Source organism: Borostomias antarcticus (genome assembly GCF_949987555.1).
Source record: "Borostomias antarcticus genome assembly, chromosome: 10".
Lineage (NCBI taxonomy): Eukaryota > Metazoa > Chordata > Actinopteri > Stomiiformes > Stomiidae > Borostomias > Borostomias antarcticus.
The window spans coordinates 18,448,185-18,466,874 of NC_140243.1; the positions used below are offsets into that span (position 1 = coordinate 18,448,185).

General features: G+C 44.5%; 1 protein-coding gene across 1 annotated transcript in view; it reads right to left on the bottom strand.

Annotated features, from left to right (window-relative positions):
* Positions 1-10,038: 10,038 nt before the first annotated feature.
* The window catches only part of iglon5 (IgLON family member 5), a 119,601-nt gene continuing 110,949 nt past the window's right edge, over positions 10,039-18,690 (bottom strand). The window contains exons 5-8 of the mRNA XM_084445008.1: positions 14,729-14,860; positions 14,348-14,468; positions 13,850-14,001; positions 10,039-10,950 (exon numbers count right to left, since the gene is read on the bottom strand). Of these exons, the coding sequence (XP_084301134.1) occupies positions 10,847-10,950; positions 13,850-14,001; positions 14,348-14,468; positions 14,729-14,860 (509 nt within the window). The 3' untranslated portion in view covers positions 10,039-10,846. The remainder of the gene's footprint in view (positions 10,951-13,849; positions 14,002-14,347; positions 14,469-14,728; positions 14,861-18,690) is intronic.

An 18,690-nucleotide genomic window follows, 5' to 3' on the forward strand; every position in this document is an offset into this window, starting at 1 on the left:
CTTTTACAGACTAATAATGAGAATAAAAGCATATCAGGAATATTACTTTGGTTGTTTACATCATGTGATAAGCTGCAGATAACATTAACACTGACCTGGGGTGTGCCCTATAATCAGCAGAAATACACACAGGTAAGAGGCTGTAGTCATACTGCGATTACTGTCATCAAACTTCAGCAGCGGAATGACTTCTAAGACCTACTTGAGGTTTAAGGTTGTCCTGCTGAATGTGATGTTGTCAGCTTGTTTGTTAGTTCAGGTGGAGGGTGATGGGCTCATTAGTAGGTCATACTCGAGAACAAAGACAAAGCTCATTGCCTGTTACGTGAAAGATTAAATGTCTCAGTGCCTTTGCTGACAATAGGCCTAGTGTCTTCAGAAACCGCAATGCACCAGTAAGCAAAATACTGTCTGTTTCTCAATGACGAGAAGATCAACGCACTGGAAACTGTCAGCTAATTACAAATACTGTAGCAAAAAATCATTAATTTGTTTACATATCTAATGTGCAGATTGTGACACTCCTTAATTTGAAATTAATTCGTTTGCAAACTGAATGTGAGTACTGTACCATTATGAACACTACTGTAGATAAGTTTTGAGTCAAAACTATTTCCAGTGATTAAAGTCTAAATTAAACTTAATTACTTAATACTTAATTTATTCCAAAAGTCTTGTCAACATAACTGAAAAAATACTGGAGGATCTATACTGAATGTAAAGAGAGAACTTTTGTTTGGTGTGAAACAGGTAACACTTAAAAATAACTATCCCTTATGAATAGTTAACAGATCATTCACAAATGGTTAGTTAATGAGTTATTAATGCTGTGTAAAATGTTTGTTAATAGTCAATGAATGACTATCCTTTATAAATAGTCAATAGATCATCCATAAACTGTTAAAGGACAATGCTCGTTTTTGACAACCTGGACCTTATTTACGACATATTATAAGACGTTTGACTCACCGAGATCACTTTGGTGTAGTTCGGAGGCATGTAGAAGAAATTTAAAATCCAGCGCGAGCCAGTTGTGCTTGCTCTATGTAAGCACAACTAGCGATTCATCAAGACAGATTGATGAAAACAACCGTTTCGCGGCAGAAAATAGATTTTTAGAAACTGCATTCTAAGTGCCCTGTCCGCCGCCATTACATGGATATACGGGCTCGCGCTGGATTTTAAATTTCTTCTACATGCCTCCGAACTACAACAAAGTGATCTCGGTGAGTCAAGCGTCTTATAATATGTCGTAAATAAGGTCCAGGTTGTCAAAAACGAGCATTGTCCTTTAATGAATGAGTTATTAATGTCTTGTTAAATGTTTGCTAGCAATTGGTTAATGATTAGAACATAAATAAGCGATCAGTAAACTACTTACTAATGATTTGTTACGTATTTGTTAATAGTTAATTCACCTACAGGTGGCTCTATCTGGCCTTCCATCAGGGGACCCATCTGAACACAAATTAATCAATGTTTAGATGTGAGTAACAAATGATAATGTAAAGGTAAGTCAATTTATTTGTAAAGACCATGTCAATAGTTTGTAGACCTTATTGGGATGTTATTATGGGCCAAGCACCGAAGGTGCGTAGGCACCCTTTTATAATTGGTGGTTTTCTTTTTTTTTCTGCCATTGAAGTCTATGGCAGCCCCTTTCCTGTACTGTAACTTTTATTCCTGTATTCTATTTTTCCTGCATTTTGTTTTGAATGTCCTTTTTTGCATTTTGTTTTATATAACCTTTTCTATGTTGCACTGTCTTTATGCTTTTAATGTCTCATGTAAAGCACTTTGAATTACCTTGTTGCTGAAATGTGCTATACAAATAAACTGGTCACACTTTACAATAAGGGTCACAAAACCATTAGTTAACTGTTTACTAATGCTTATTTAGGGTTAGGTTAGGTTACTAATGTTAATTAATACCTTAGTTAAGGTTAGGGTTAGGGTTAGGTGAGTTAACCTTAGTTAACATAAATAACATTAGTAAATGGTTAATAGAGACATTAGTTAACTGTTACTTAATGCTTAATAATGCATTAACTAGCCTTTAGCCGACTGGCCTTTTTTTTTTACGAAACCTGTCAGAATGGTAGAGACTTGTGCCCCGAAGTCATCTAACAAGTCTCACATCGACTGGCTAAGAGGGGGCGCTATAGCAACCATTTGAAATGGCGAACTTTGAACAAGCATATCTCATGCCCCGTTAGAGATAGTCATGAAACTTTTCACACATATGCTCCTCCTCATGAGGAACAAATTTGCCTCAAGAACCCATAACTTCTGGTTATTTAGATTTCCCGCCATTTTGAATCTTATGACAAATGCTTAAAATCTATCTCCTCCTAGGAAGTTTCACTAATCTGTATGAAACCCGATAGACACAATCTAGGGACCAATATCTAAAGTTCCATCTTGGTAAAAGTTTGAAAAGTTTATTAAAAAAAGCCACTATGAGCCAATGAATATTGCAGAGGGCGTGGCTTTTCACATGAAGGTGGGACAGAACACCACAAAACTTTGTACTGATATCACGACCCATTAACCGTGGATTATTGGCCCGATCAAACCAAATGGGAGCGCTAGAGAGCTCATTTCCGGTTCTGACCTAACCACCATGCTGTTTTTTTTTTTTTTTAAGTTGGTACAGAGGTAAGAGGGCATGCCTAATGGTCACTGGAGAAAGATGAACCTGATTGGCCACAGGGAGGCGGTATAACAAGCCAAAATGCTTAAAAGTGGCTAAAACACAATCGTTCGCCAAATGGGGTTCATATTACTTGTATGGATAGGTCATGGCATGATCTACAACCTACTAATTGGACACACATTTTTCAGAATAAACAGCATCCCCATTGCGCTTTCATTGTTTTTTCATTGACATCAATTGTGGCATAGCTCAAATGTGGCTATGGCGTGTTTTGCTTATTGCCTTTGATGCGTAGGCCCCGTTATTCCTTGCATTTATATTTATAAAGTTGCAACTACTGCTCATTTGCTAATGTTTACAAATGTTATTTTTGGTATGTTATTATTATCAACTAATTTGTAAAAGTCAGTTAATATATTTGATAATACCATGTTCATGCGGTATAAACCTTTTTGGGATGTTATTCTAAGGTTGCAACTTTTCCTCATTTACTAACACAGATGGATGGATGGATAGAAGAGAACAACCACAACGGGTCCAAGGGCACTATGCACAAGTGTTAAATGAGGAGTAGTTGCAGCTTAAGTCATAGTTCACTAACCACCTATTAACAAACATTTAATAATTCATTAATAACTCATTAGCTAACAGTTTGTGGATGATCTATTAACTATTTATAAAGGATGGCTGTAAATCATTGACTACTAACAACCATTTAACACATAATTACAATAACTCATTAACTGTCATATACTATTCGTAAGGGGTAGTTATTCTAAAGTGTTATCCTGTAGTCCAGTATTGCACCTGGAGTAAAGTGAACATTCAGTGCAGGCAACGTTAGTAAATGTTCAGTAGTTCACACGGAACACTAACACATGGGAACCGTCCCCTCTCACTTTCACTGAAATGGAAAAGGTTCCACATTCCTTTGCATTGTAGTGGTCAACTTTTTTTTGCAAAAGTTTGCTCGCTGTGGACTTCACACTATATCAGCTATTCAATTAGCTCATTCAGACATGATACTACTGTACAATCAGTATATTTAGATTCCCCTTTTAAGCATTTAGGCCACTTGTGGTACAGTACTAGCAACAATCAAATGTACAAGACTACTCAGCAGAAGACCAAACTGAGCTGACATCAGTTCTTTTCATCCACACAGGGTGGATGAAAAGGGGCCAAGAAAATAGGACACTCAACGACAGGAAACCACAAACAGCGCGTTCTGTTAAAAACAAAAATCATTTTATTTTTTCTCCCTCCATTTGATATCTTTTTTTTCCACTCAATTGATTTTGAAAAAAAAAAACAATACACAAACAAATTAAAGAAACATACAAACATGGAGACTGAATGAGTCATAACCATCGCTACACGGTACATAAATCTGTGGAGGTGGAAGACAAATGTTTTTTTTTTTAGTTTGTGTCCAGTTGTTTATATTGGTGTCACTGTGATAAAGTAAAACACAGGTTGAGACCTGGGCGTAGATAGAAACCGACATGCTGGCCAGGTAAAGGTCAGAGAACACACACACACACACGCACACACACGCACACACACACACACACACACATTCAAGACAACAATAACACAGGGTGGGCATATGGGTCCTGGCCTATAACAGGGGGCTGACAGGGCAGAGGGACTGGTAGTGAGGGGCCGGTTGTCTCCACACAGCTGAGGAAGAGGAGGGAGGGAGGGAGGGAGGAGGAAGACGGCAGCAGCAGTGAGCGAGAGAGAGAGATAGGCAAGACATCTTCACAGAACAATCACCGACCAACCGTTCCAGACTGATCCACGGGATTTCATTAACGTCTCTGACAGCGTTTTTCTTTGTGCATTGTGATTGCCTGCATGTTATTGCCGTTTGCACAGTTTCAATTTGCTCTGGGGGAACTATAGTATACAGACTCATCATCTTATACCCTGGCACGCATCTAGTCCCCTCCCACACAGCGATGACAGCTGGAACCTGACGCGGACTCAAGTCTTTCCTGACTCGTCTTGTGAAAGGGCATGAGTGCGAGCCACAGCGCCAGGGCGGTGCTGTCGAGAGAGAGGGCTCCGTTGCCAATCCTCAGCACCTCACAACCGATACTTACCCTGGCTGATTGACAAGCAAAATTGCAGAGGCTGGTTGGTGATCCACAAAAGGCCAGGTAATGGGGGTGCTGGCGTGTCAAGGTGTAAGTGGGGGTCTAATGAGTGAGGAGGCCAGCGGGTGCCTCCATTGTTGCCTGGCATGCCAGTGCTCTCTGTAGTTGGCTGGCGTGTGGAGAGCATTGTTAGCCCTGTGGCCCATGTTCTGTACAGTAACAAGAATATTCATATGAATAATAATATATTTTCCCATATGTAGAACTTGCTGGATTTCACACGAAAATAATCAGACACTGCACACTTACTACAATATGACTATCACAGAATGACTATCTATCTATCTATCTATCTATCTATCTATCTATCTATCTATCTATCTATCTATCTATCTATCTATCTATCTATCTATCTATCTATCTATCTACTGTATCTATCACCTACATACCTACATCTAATTTAACTACAAAGGCAGGAATCCTGTGTGTCTATTGTCTGCATGTCTGCCTGTCTCATCATTATCTCCAGAACCTGGCACTGTATGAAGTTGATATGCGGCAGATAATTGCTCAGGACACAGGGAAAGTGCAGTGTCGACTCTGAAGCTGAGAAGATGTATGTTATGCTAATTTTAACATAAAGTGTCATTGTACTGCTCCAGAGTTCTGACTTCTTTCACAATGTGCTGCACTGGGTGGCATACATATCTATGCAGTCACACCCAGCCCTGTATGAAGTTGATCACAATGCTTTGGTCGTCCTTTACATGTTTCACTGTGGTCTGAGAGAAGCTATGTTTTATTCCCTGTATGGAAGGCTACGTCATGCACAGGTGGAATGTTAATGAAAATAAAGTTTGACTTGACTTGAACATGCACAGTGAACGGGCATGTGCATAATACAAATTGTAATTCTACGTAAGCTATCAAATCACCATATCATAGATATTGTATAACAGGAGATCTTTTGGACACGCACACTGAGCGGGCATGTGCAGGTTCGGTTCTTGAGTTTTTAACGGGCACATGCAGTAGTAATGAATAATAACCCGCATGAATATCTATAGATTTGTTAAAGACGTTATTTACTTTTTTGTACCTATTGCAAATACCATTATCATCTCCAGGTAATGTGAAGCATGTTTATCCTATAATGTCCTATTTTCCACAAATATCTCTGTCTAACATGCAGCCTATTGATTCACCCATTATGGGTGGTAATCATTGCTGGAGCTTGCTAGACTCACTCCATTGACTTTGCTCATAAGAACGGAACAAGCCTGTTAGATAGTAAACAAAAGATAATTAGGAAAATGCATGCCAATCATGTGTGCTGTGTTGTGAAGGACGATGGCACATTGTTGCATACAATCTGAGTTTCTCATCTCAGATACAGTATATACTGAAGTAACAGTACTGATCCTAGATAACGCTGATAATATCTGACTACTTTCTTTCTTTCTTTCTTTCTTTCTTTCTTTCTTTCTTTCTTTCTTTCTTTCTTTCTTTCTTTCTTTCTCTTCCTCTCTCTCTTATTCAATATTTGTATCTTTCTACATTCTACGCTACATCTAAAGAGCTGGCGATGTTTGTCAGACATACAGATACATAGTATCGATAGGTACTGACATTTCCAGAATCAACATTTAATAATGCAATAGAATAGGTGCCATTAGAACCCACTGTTGAAATATAATTATCGAAGAACAAGACAAAAGACTGCCTCGAGTTCTCATTAAACAGACTAGAAAAGAAAAGAAATTGCTCGTTCTTCATTGTCTTCCTCTGAACAGAGTCTACTGAAGCGACATTATAGCTTGGCTCAAGTTGTTTCACAGAAGGGCCTAAAATCAATGTGCAATTAGGGGCGGCGTGTATCAGACGTGATGAATTATGTTCTCTATTCTAAGACCATTCTATAGACACCTGATCAATAGTCTTTGGACCCTGGTAAAGCAGGTCTGGGAGAAATGGCTCTATTCCAAGAAGTTCCGTCGAATGTATTGATTAACCATTGCAAATTGGGATTGAAAGTCTGTCGAGGGTCTGTGGAATGTATTGATTAACCATTGTATTTGGGATTGAAAATCTGTTGAGGATCTGTGGAATGTTTCTCGGCTGTAAAGTTATATGGTGTCGTGATCTAACGCAAGTAGAACTTAATAAAACAGTACATTCAAACCTTTGCTGGGTTTACATACTACTACTGTACTCTGCCCCATCACTCTACCTCTATAATGATCTCAGATATATTCTGAGATAAATCCAAAATCCACACAGAGTGAATAGTTATATTTATCTGTGTTTAGATCAGTCTCAATATGGCTCAAGCAAGGTAGAACATTAATCAAGAGTGCCACTGCAAGTTAATGAGATTAGGAAGTCAAATTGACGTGGCCCTCTGCTGTATCCCATCCACAGACGGACAGTCTTCTAGTTTGGTATACTCTCACAGGGTTGAAAACAACACCATGCCTCTCGTTTAAGGATATTTACAGTATACCCTAGAAGCGGGCCAGACAGTGTGTGATCAAGGCTGTACTAATGCTCTTAGAGATCATAAACATGGCCGCAGCACCCCTTCCCTCGAGGACAGAGACAGCCGTGGCGTAATTTTAGGGAATCCTTGATCTGAGCCTCTACAGTGCTTCAGACAGCCTACCCCCCCCCCCCCCCCCCCTCCCCGCCGGAGAGCTTCCTGTCTAGTAAGAGTGGTCCCTCCTCCCTCTGGTTCTGGTTCTGTCTGGACAGTCTGGAGCGTCCTCCCGCTCTCTGTGGAGACGTCACTTTCAAATGAAAAGCCCAAGTGCTCGCTGCCTCTTTCCATCCACCTCCATCCCAGTCCTCTGTCTCTCCCCTGCTCAGTGCGCTGTCATCAAATCTATGGAGAACTCATGGAGACACTCAACTCATTTGAGTTTGTTTTTTTCTTCATTTTTCTTTTCTTTTTTTTTTTTTTTAAACAAATGCCCGCCTTCATTTCCAAGGACTAGATTCATGTCGCCTGCCCCCCCCCCACCCTTGAACCCAAATACAATATACAGTTGTTTTTTATTCATAATCCACCCATAACGAACATTGACGTGCTTTTTTTTTTTCAAACCCACATTGAGAAACATGACAGTGTGTTTTTCTGTATTTTTTGTTCTTTTCTTTAGTTTCTTTTTCTTCATCAAGGACAGAGTATGTACATACAGATGTTGATACCACCGACAATCAAAGCTGGGCACTGGCATGGGACAGAGTATGAGGAAAAGGAGCAGACTGACAGCCGGGCAGCGCGAAAGAGATACCGAGACAGCCAGAGAGAGAGACACAGAGAGAGACAGAGAGAACTGAAAGAGAAAAACAGAAGCATTGACCAAATAATATGCTCTTGTGCTTGATATTAAACTCATCATTGTCCTCTGAGCAAGAGGTCGTACACAAGTGGTTTGTGTGTTGCTGCTCAGATAACCCATGACTGGATACAACGCTGAGGGCATTGGACATCGACGCAGGGTTGACCACAACATCTCACTCCACAGTGAGAGGTCCATATGTGAATAGTTCTAGAGGAACTACAGCTTCTGTGAAAGAGCTATTTGAATTCACCAGCGTTTCACATCATCTCAGGGGGGATACTGTACAAAGTAATATGACTACAAACAAACTCGTTTCATTTTGTATAGCTTGTTAGTGGCGACAATCTTGAAAAAAAAATAAAAAATAAGATAGCACAGCTTTAACCGTATCTGATGCCGTTTGCACAGTAGAGTCAAGGGTTATTGCTGGTTGGTTTGAAACAAAATCGAAAAAAAAAAAGACATTCAGATGGTGATGATGACTCGCCGTTTACTGAGGCGAAGTGCTTCCTGTTTCCTGTCGCAGGAGCGGTTGTGATCGGGAGGGGGGCTTCTGGTGTGGGCCCGTTCCCCCCTCCCGGGTTCACTAAGGGAGTTTGCATATAGACACAGCGGAGGAGTCAAAACGGCAGAGAGAGAGAGAGAGAGAGAGGGAGAGAGAGGGAGAGAGAGAGAGAGAGGGAGAGAGAGGGAGAGAGAGAGAGGGAGAGAGAGTGAGCGTGACGGCAGAACAGCAGGCATCCCCCTGCAGGACTGAGCAGGTAAGTGGGTGGATAATTGTGCCAAGGGGGAGGGGGGGGGGGGGGGGGCGAGGGAGGTTGGGGGGGCCCATGTCGGTACAGTGGTCGCGCAGGAGTGCAGGGGGACCCGGGGCCCGTCCTCGTGGAGCGGCCTGTCAGTGGCGAGACTTTGATTTATGGGGAGCGGCGTCGGTGGCCGGCGGGAGGGACAGGGGACGCCTGGGCGCCACGCTCAGCCAGCCACAGGTGACGGCTAATTACAGCTTTATCTCTCGCCGGTGGAACCGCACAGCGCTCGACGTACGGGGAGACGGCGAGGGCCTTCACATCACTTCAGATCATGTATCTAGCTGGTGTTAAGATGTTAAGAGACAGATATGCTCTGACGGCCGGGTGAACACACTTACAGTACAGTATTATACAGTTAACAGCATGGGAAGAAAAAACAACAAAATAAACGACGTTAAAACACATAAATGTTACAAATTATATCACGTCGACTGCTTCACTTTTAGATGAAAAGAATCCCTTGGGTCACTTAAACATATTCTTTTAAAAAGCTTGTCATGGCAAAATAGAGCACGTCACTGAAAACTTTACAGCTTCTTTTTGTCCTTGTTCAATGAGTGTGGTTTTCGTCAGAGCAAAGTACAAAATAGTCGTCGCACGGACGGCTCATCATCATCATCGTTACAACTCTTTTTTGTTTGCGTTCTTTTTTTTTTTTCTCACACGGAATTACGATTCATATTATTCAAATACGTATTAACATCATCATCAGTATTATTATTATCAACACCAAAAAAGTAATAGCAGTTAACCTTGCAGAGTAGAACGACACAATGCAGGGTGGAGGGGGTGTGTGTATGGGGGGGTGGGGGGTGGTGGGAGGGGCAGAGGGAGAGAGGGACAGAGGTGGTGGGGGGGGGGGGGGGGGGCGGGGATGGACATCACGACAGGAACATCTCTAACCAGTACATGCTATCAACAAGCGACAAGGCGGATGGGAACAGCAGCTTCGGAACAGGGGACACCGTTGTCATTTCCACGGCCTCTTCCTGGTTCTGAAGGCTGGAGTAGGGGGTTGGGGGGGGAGGGGGGTTGATGGGTAATGTAGTTTAGCTAGATGCTGAAAGTCACGGGCATGACCTCTGTACTTCATGTATTTACACGGTGGGTGTGTGTGTGGGGGGGGGGAGTGGGGGCGGGGCATGGACCACCTTGGTGATGAGGGAGGAGTGGGAGGAGGGGGGCGGGGCTGGACAGTACACGGCGGGGGGATCAAAAGGGTTGGGGGGTGAGGGGGTCTTCTGGCCGGTGCCTTGGTCTATGACTACAATTAAGGGGGCAAAGGCGGCTCCGCCCTCACCGCCCACCCCTTATGCGTTTGACATCATTCATAGCAGCCGTGTCTAGATACACTGTCACGCGGGTTCAAATCAGAAAGCCGTACATGTGTGTGTGTGTGAGCTGAGGGTCGGACGTCACACAGCCAACCGGCCAATGGACAGCTTGCATCGGGGGTCACATGACTCGGCATCGCCAGAACTCCCACAGAATCATTAGCACACTTCTATCTATAAACACCAGGGTGGTTAACAGCTATTCTCACAATCATGTCCCAGTGGCCGGTCATTTCGATGAGCCATTATTCAAATTAAATACATTATAGATCATCCCGTTCGTAAATATCTATTTTCTCATCAGTTATCATCATTAATATACACGTCGTAGACATCAACATGAGGACCCTCATGGTGTGTGTGTATGGGGTGGTGGGAGTGGTGTGTGGGTAACAGGGGGTCGTGAAAGGAGGTGTGTGTGTGTGGGGGGGGGGGGGGGGGGTTGTTGTGTGTGTGATGTGATGTGATGTGTCAAATGGCTCCTGGAATAATGCATAATTCTTTTTGTTTGTTCACAGTGATGGGTTCGTAATTAAAGAAATTCATTTTCCATCATCCTCGGATGGGGTCTCTCCCTCCGCCCCCATCCTCCCAGGGGGGCTTAGACCTTCAGCAGGAAGGAGACGGAGACGCAGATCCAGAGGCCCAGGCCCACACTTACCCCGGCGTCCAGGGCCACCCCCCGCCCGTACACCGCTCCCGGCCCTGGGGGGGGGGCATGAAAGGAGAGGGAGAAAGGGAGGAGAGAGAAGAGGAGTTTGGATGCTGATTCCACCAGAGTGCCCTAAAGACACCGGTAGACCAAGCAGTGCTTGGAATAATCACCTCATCAACTTTCATATCAGACGCAAGAATGGCGGAGAGCAAGGAGAGGCATATTTACATTTTAATCATTTAGCAGATGCTTTTTAGCCTCGTGAGACCATCCTGAATTAGCGAACTCACATGCAGTTTCTCTCTGCAGATCAGTCTGGCATTCCACCTATTTCCAACTATTTCAATGGGTGGGTGTACTTGCCTTGACAAACTAACTCCTTCCGCCAATCAGGGTAGCAAAGCTTTTGCCAAATCCAGTCGGAAGAGTGTCTAAAAACATATTTTCCTCCGAGAAACAGCTAGTGCATTCTTGTTTAATTGTTAATACCGAGTCTACTTCTGCAATAGCTGCACGTATGGCTGTGTTTATTCTACTAACGTGAATGCTTCTTCACGACTCAAGAGGCTGTTTTGCTAGCGGCCTCTGTTTCATTTTCACGCATCAACTAAAGGAACCAATCAGGGGCTGTGTTCTACTGGGACGCAGAACAGCAGGTCGCTATGCACCACGGCCGAAAGCAAGTTCCTAGTACGTTGAATCAAATCAAACTTTATTTGTATAGTGTTGAAAAAACTGCCTGGCAATAAACGGATTCAGATTTTCTCACATTAACTACAGGAACCAATCAGGGGCTGTGTTCTACTGGGAGACGGAACAGCAGTTCCCTGATTGGCCTGGCCAAAATGTACTATTACGCACCAAAGATGGATAGCTCGGTCTAGGGGTAGAGGGTACGTAAACATATATCACACCAAAAACGACTGCCTGGAAACGTAACTAGAAATGCCCAAAAATGATAATTTATTTATAAGGGGACTAACAAGGGACATTTAACAAACAAGTAAACAAGGTAACAGGACACAGAGAAAACAGGGGAATATTATGCGCGGATGCCAAAGCAAATAAAGTAACAAACACCCCATGCTAGACTGCTCCTACTGTACCTGCCCTATAGCAGACCTACATATCGTAGCTAACTGTCCCTAACAAATCCCACCTAGTCTACTCCCAAAATATAAGGGTGGCACCCGGCTCTAACATAACCTGGTGTCACTAGAACTAAAATAAAAGCAATAAAACAATGGGAGACTAGACAGCAAACAAACTAACAAGCAAACAAAGGAAAAGGTGCCCGAGCAGCGCGTGGGAACCGCGGGTTTAAATGGCTGGCGGACCCGACGCTGATTGGCTGAAGAATGGCTTGACTGGCTTGACGGTAGACAGGAGGGTGGGACCAGCTAACAGGCCAACCATATCAACCCGTGTGAGCTTGAGAGGAGGGACACAACAACGTAGGGACGATACATGCAAACACAGAATACACAGGATGTAACAGTGCTCTGAGGGAAATGGTTCTAGACAGCTGGAAGTCCAGACCGATCTGTGGGGAGAGACTGAAGAACCCGGGAGATTCCGGATGGTCTCACTAGGCTAGACACTTTCATCCTAAGCGCACTTCCAACCATGAGCTAGTGTTGGAGTTGAGTGCCTTGCTCAAGGGCATAGCGGTAGGCTATGACTAATCACTGGGCTACCTACCTCCCCGGGAATAAAACCAGAGGGGGGGTGTGTTGGAGCAATGACAGTCAGGGACGAGGTGGGAAAACATAACAACAACAACAACAACAACAGGAAATAAACTATCAGACGATGATCTTGTTTTCCGGGTCCCATCTGGGACAAGCTTGGTTCATTAGAGGAGAAGGACGGATGATGGAGAGATGAAGGTGGCGGAGGAGAAAGAGAGGAGAGGAGGGTGTGGGAGAGGGGGGCGAGGGGCGGGCGTACAGCGGCCACGCAGAGAGTGAGTCATTGGAGGGAGGCTCGCCGAGATAATGGGCGAAGGAATGAAAGACGAAAGGGAGGAGGCGAGAGACTCACTTAAGATGGAAATGTCTGTCTGCCCACGGAGGGAGAGAGACGGAGAGAGAGGGAGAGAGAGGGAGAGAGAGGGAGCGGGAGGTGGGGAACGGCTCATTGGGGAGGGTTAATGTGAGCCTGTAGAGGGGAGAGGGATGACTGGGACAACAGGACAGAACAGAGAAAGATGGAGAGGAGGAAGACAGAGGGAGAGAGAGAGCGAGTTAGAGGGGGGAGACGGAGGGAGAGAGGACTAGAGAGAGAGAGAGGGAGAGAGAGGAATAGAGAGAGAGGGAAGACAGAGGGAGAGAGAGAGCGAGTTAGAGGGGGGAAACAGAGCGAGAGAGGACTAGAGAGAGAGAGGGAGAGAGAGGAAGACAGAGGGAGAGAGGGAGAAAGAGTTATAGAGAGAGAGGGAGAGAGAGGGGGTGATGGAGGAAGAGAGAGAGACGAAGACAGAGGGAGAGAGAGGGGGAGAGACAGGAGAGAGCAATAGAGAGAGAGAGAGCGGAAGACAGAGGGAGAGAAAGAAAGAGAGAGATAGGAGAGAGGGGGAAGAGAGAGAGAGAGCGCGAGAGAAAGAGGAGGAAGACGGAGAGGGGAGAGAAAAATGGGCAAGACAAGCTCTTTTGGCGTAATGGGGCGGAGAATAAAAAATGGAGGGAAGCAGGATGGGGGAAGGCGGGAGCAGAGCTCAGAGAGCAGTGCGACAAAAGGCAAACGGAGAGATGGAGAATGGGCCGACGCAGTGTGTGATTATGTGTGGGTATGTGCTATTATGGTTCCCAGAGAATATGTGCAGGAGACTATTTTTATGTGGGCTTGTGTGCAGTAGAGGGAGCTAAAATGGTCCTGGAAAAGTGTGTGTGTGTGTGTGTGTGTGTGTGTGTGTGTGTGTGTGTGTGTGTGTGTGTGTGCGTAACTCACGGAACAGCAGCATGCTGGCGTTGGAGGCCCCCAGCCGGTTGGAGGCGAAGCAGGTGTAGTTGCCGAAGTGTTTGTCTGTCACGTTGGTGAAGAGCAGCAGAGAACGTGTCTTCTCGTTTTTGATCCTAAGTGTGTTATCACTCTCTACTGGCCTGGAGGGGAGAGATAAAGAGAGAGGAGAGAGAGAGAGAGAGAGAGAGAGAGAGAGAGAGAGAGAGGGAGAGAGAGGAAGAGAGAGAGAGGTTGAATAGAGAAAGGAAGAAAGAGAGAGGTTGAGAGAATTGACAGGAAGTAGAGACGACAACCTGATATCACACTTGATTACGGCGGCAGACTGCTAACTACAAACACGCCCCCCAGAGAGCATCCCACCCCTCCCCTCTGCCTTCTACCACTGTCTCGCATTTCCTGTAATAATATCCACTCCTCCCAGATCTGGATCTGCCCAGGGGGTAGTTTTTTTTTTTGTGTGGTTTGGAACCGGACCCCGCCTCTCACCTGCGGTCGTCTCTGAACCACTCAAAGGAGGCGGTGGGAACCGCCATCGCCTCGCAGCGCAAGATGGCCGTCTTGCCCAGCTGGGCGGGCATGTTCTTCACGTCTGTGACCATGGGCGGGTCTGGGCGAGACAGAGAGGGAGGGGAGAGGGAGGGAGGGAGGGAGAGACAAAGGCGTCTACGCATGAATGCCGACTCACCGTTGTGATAGGTCAATCTCTTCCCCCAAGGTCTAAAAGCCCCTGCTGTGAACACGAATTAAGATGTATGCGCATAAATACATACATATTCATGCATTAACACATAATTTACATTACATTGTCTCGGGGGGGTGGGTCAGGAGGTACTGAATTACGAATCGTGGCAGTGACAGGACACTTACAGTTGACGACGACCTTGACCTTGTGCTTGTCAGGTGGAGCCACGGCGTTGTTGGTGATGCACTCGTACTCCCCGGCCTGTTGCCTCTTGATTTCGGTGATGTCCAGGAACTCGCCCTCGTTGATCACGCCATCTGTGGGTGCGCACGGTGGCATGGGGTCAGAGGTTATCACAGGCTGACGTTCGTCTGCGCGCACGTTTGTGTGAAACGTGTAAGTCACAGCTTGGTTCCGGATCATCGACGACCTGTCCACTCTGCCAATACTCCACAGGAGCACCCAGGCTGGCCAATAGGCAGGCAGAGTGGGAGGCGTCACACCGAGACACTCGGATGAAGTCGTTTTTGTGTTTGTCGGAAACTCCATGAGAGGGAGAGTCCAGAGAGTACAAAGGATGAGGAGATGACTACAAAGGATGAGGACCTCTGCTTCTCTGGAGTAATAAAGATGTATTTGCAACAGTTGACGTGCACGACGTCTCGACAGGAAGTGTGTGTGTGTGTGTGTGTGTGCGTCACGGTGCGCTGAGAGGAGTATCTGGTTGTTATTTGGTGTTGACAAACTCCCAGGTGTCCCCTGAAAAACGAATTAGTCTGTCTTGCACCTCGAAGGCCCTCGTCTTCCTTGGGCTACGTGGCGCAGACGACGACAGAATTGTCGCAGAGAATCGAGGGGACGGGGGAAAAGAAATTGCTGTCACATGAGAGAGAATGGATATGGAAGTGTTATAAGAATGACAGCAACAGAAAGAGAGAGAGAGATTAGGATAGAGAGAGAGAGGGAGAGAGAGAGAGAGAGAGAGAGAGAGAGAGAGAGAGAGAGAGGAAGCCCCACTATGTCCTCTCAACCAGCTGTCGCAAAGCCTCCTAAACCATAGAGATTTCCTCCCTGCCTTTTACCCCATTAAAGAAGCCAGACTGTGGAACATGACATAGTACATAATCTCACCACTAACAAGGAAATCCAGCTCTGTAACTGTCATTCACGCCCTGCCCTTAAAAAAACAAACAAACACACAAAACCAACACCAACCAGTAGACCTTCACATGCGCAAACACACATACAACGGCGCGCGCAAGCAATCGCTGACCTAGAACACACAAAAGACACTAAATGGCACAATAATTCCTGTCAGAGATTACAGCGGCGCTTCTAATTGAAGATTATACTGTAGGATTATTAGCGCGGCCACTGAGCTGGAGAAGATTATTTGCAGCTGTGACGCCGGCTGTGTTGGCGGCCGCCACCCCAGCGAGCTCACACAAGGGGTTTACAGCAATGTTATTCACTCATACGATTAGCCTAATAAACATGGCTCCCCACTGACAGCTCTGTCAGGCAGGCTGAACACCCAACTCCGCCTGGGGGACAGAGGGAGGGAGGGAGGGAGGGATCTATCTATCTATCTATCTATCTATCTATCTATCTGTCTATCTGTCTGTCTGTCTGTCTGTCTGTCTGTCTGTCTATCTATCTATCTATCTATCTATCGATCGATCTATCTATCTATCTATCTATCTATCTATCTATCCATCTATCTATCTACTGTATCCATCCATCCGTTTAATTTATGACCCATGCAGTGAACTCTGCAGGAGAGCACATGCAATAATAATAATAATAATAATAATAATAATTATTATTATTATAGCTTCTGCGCAGCACTGGGTCAGGGCCGGGCGGAGTAAGAGGAAGAAGGAGACAAATGACAAATGAAATATACAAGTGTCTAGGTGTACACATATATACACAAACTGGTGCTATATGATATGTTTTCCTGTTAACTGCTACAGTGAGATGGAACAAGGTTTGAGGTTGACATGGCCACAGCTCTTTTCTGACCTGGCCACACAGTGAACTGACCCCCAACATCAGGACTGCTCATATTTCACCATAGGCTCAAATCTCACATCTTCAAGAAATACTACCAGGGTTGTCTCTCTTAAGCACCTATTGTTTTTTGTTTTATTTATTTTGGCACTTTACCTTAAGCACTAGATTATACTCTTAGTAACTTGTTTAGAAAGGATCATGTATGCACTCGTCAGTTCTGGTGAATAGTAGTACACTAACTTCCTATGTTAAATACAATTATTGTAAGTCACCTTGGATAAAAGTGTCAGTTAAGTGACTAATGTAATGCGAACACCAAAGACATGCCATGCTGTTGCTAACTAGCCAAATAATGCATCTTAGCTGTGTGTTGCTGAGAGTTGAAGATTGGGAGTGGATGTCATATTAAAATGTCATATTGAAATTGGTTCAGTCCAACTACTGTACATAAGCACACATTTTGTTTTACATGAAAACATGATTGGATTTTGATAGAAGAAGAAGAAGAATCTTTATTTATCATACAGCACACTGGAGATGTGGAGATTAAATGTTCTCTGCGCTTAACCCATCCCGACATCCTTCCCCCAAGGGCAGCTGGGAGCAGACATTAGGCAGCGTGCAGGGGACGCACCCCGGGGTCAACCAAGTGGGTCAACCCGGGGGTTAGGGACAGACAGCGTTAGCGAACACGCAGAAAGGACCGGAGACCTTCTTGCTGTGAGGCAACAGTACTAGGTACTATGCCACCGTGCCGCACGTGAGCAATTTCAAGGACACTTCGGAGGACAAGTGACACTTTGGCACAACGCCAGGAGCTGGGATCGAACAAGGGACCTTGCGATCCCCAGCCGGCCGCTCTACCTCCTGAGCTACGTGCCGCCGCCTCCGTGATAGAATACTGTGGCAACCAGGCGCCGTCACAGCCCAAAATGGCCACCTGTTCCCCAAAGTGGCCGCTAGCTGCAGTTCCCAGAACCCCACAGGTTGTGGGTTAGAGAGCTGAATGACTGTACCTGGGATGATTGTCCACACCTAGCGACCAGCCACATCCCCTCACCAAAAACTGGAAAACCCAGGCCTTGAAGAAGCCTGGGAGAAGAGGGGTGAGGCAGAAAGCATGCTGCCTCATGTGTGGATTTTGTTTGAGATCTTTCATTTGTAACACTAAGTTAAGTTTACGTATTAAAGAGACAACCTCTGGCCATTTTCTGCAACTTGCTTCTTTTGTCTGTGTGCCACTGCCATTTTGGCATTTGTGGCCTCTCCCCTAGGCTGCCACAATACAACAAAACTATGAGGAAGCGTGGTAGAAGACAAGGAAAAATATGATGAGGAGACAATGACAAATACACAAGGGTGTACTCATATATTTGCCCAGAATATAATTTAAATCTTTAATTAAAATATTTTAAAAATCATGCATACTCAGGCATTGAGCTGTGACATTAGCATTTTTATTCTGCATACCCCTGGGCTTGAATTCTTGTTGAGCTACCTGCCATGTGAGAAGCTATAGATGGTTTCACACTGACAAGCAATCAAGGGTTGCATGTAAATGCCACAGGTGTATGTAACATCGAGGTTTCATCAGTTTCTTCAAATGTTAAATGGTTGTTTTTAAAGCGCTCTATAAATTAAGTTGAGTTGAGTTAAAGGAACCACAAGGGGTAAACATTTAACCAAAGGCTAAACAATAAAACTTAAACATAAAACTAGACATAAAAATAGACATAACATGAACATAAAAGCAGAGAAAATACTGTAAGTAATAAAACACTAAAAAACAATACAAAGATAAAAGAAATCAAAATACATTTTAAAAACTCAAATCATAGGATGGAAATAAAAACTACTAAAACCCACACCTAATCTGTCCCCAATAGTTGGCTATTTTCCCCAATAGCACTTCTATTTTCTCCCAATAGATGGGCATTTAACCCAATGGTGTGACTATTTTCCAACAGACTACAGGTACAACATTTAAAAAGAACTGCAGTAGCAAGCAAGTGCAAAAGGAGCTACAGTAGATAAAAGCTAAAGTGAAGAAATACATTTTTAGTTTATTTTAAAAGTATTTAGCGAACTGGCTTCCCTGATATTTATAGGCTATTGTGTTCCATAGCTTTGG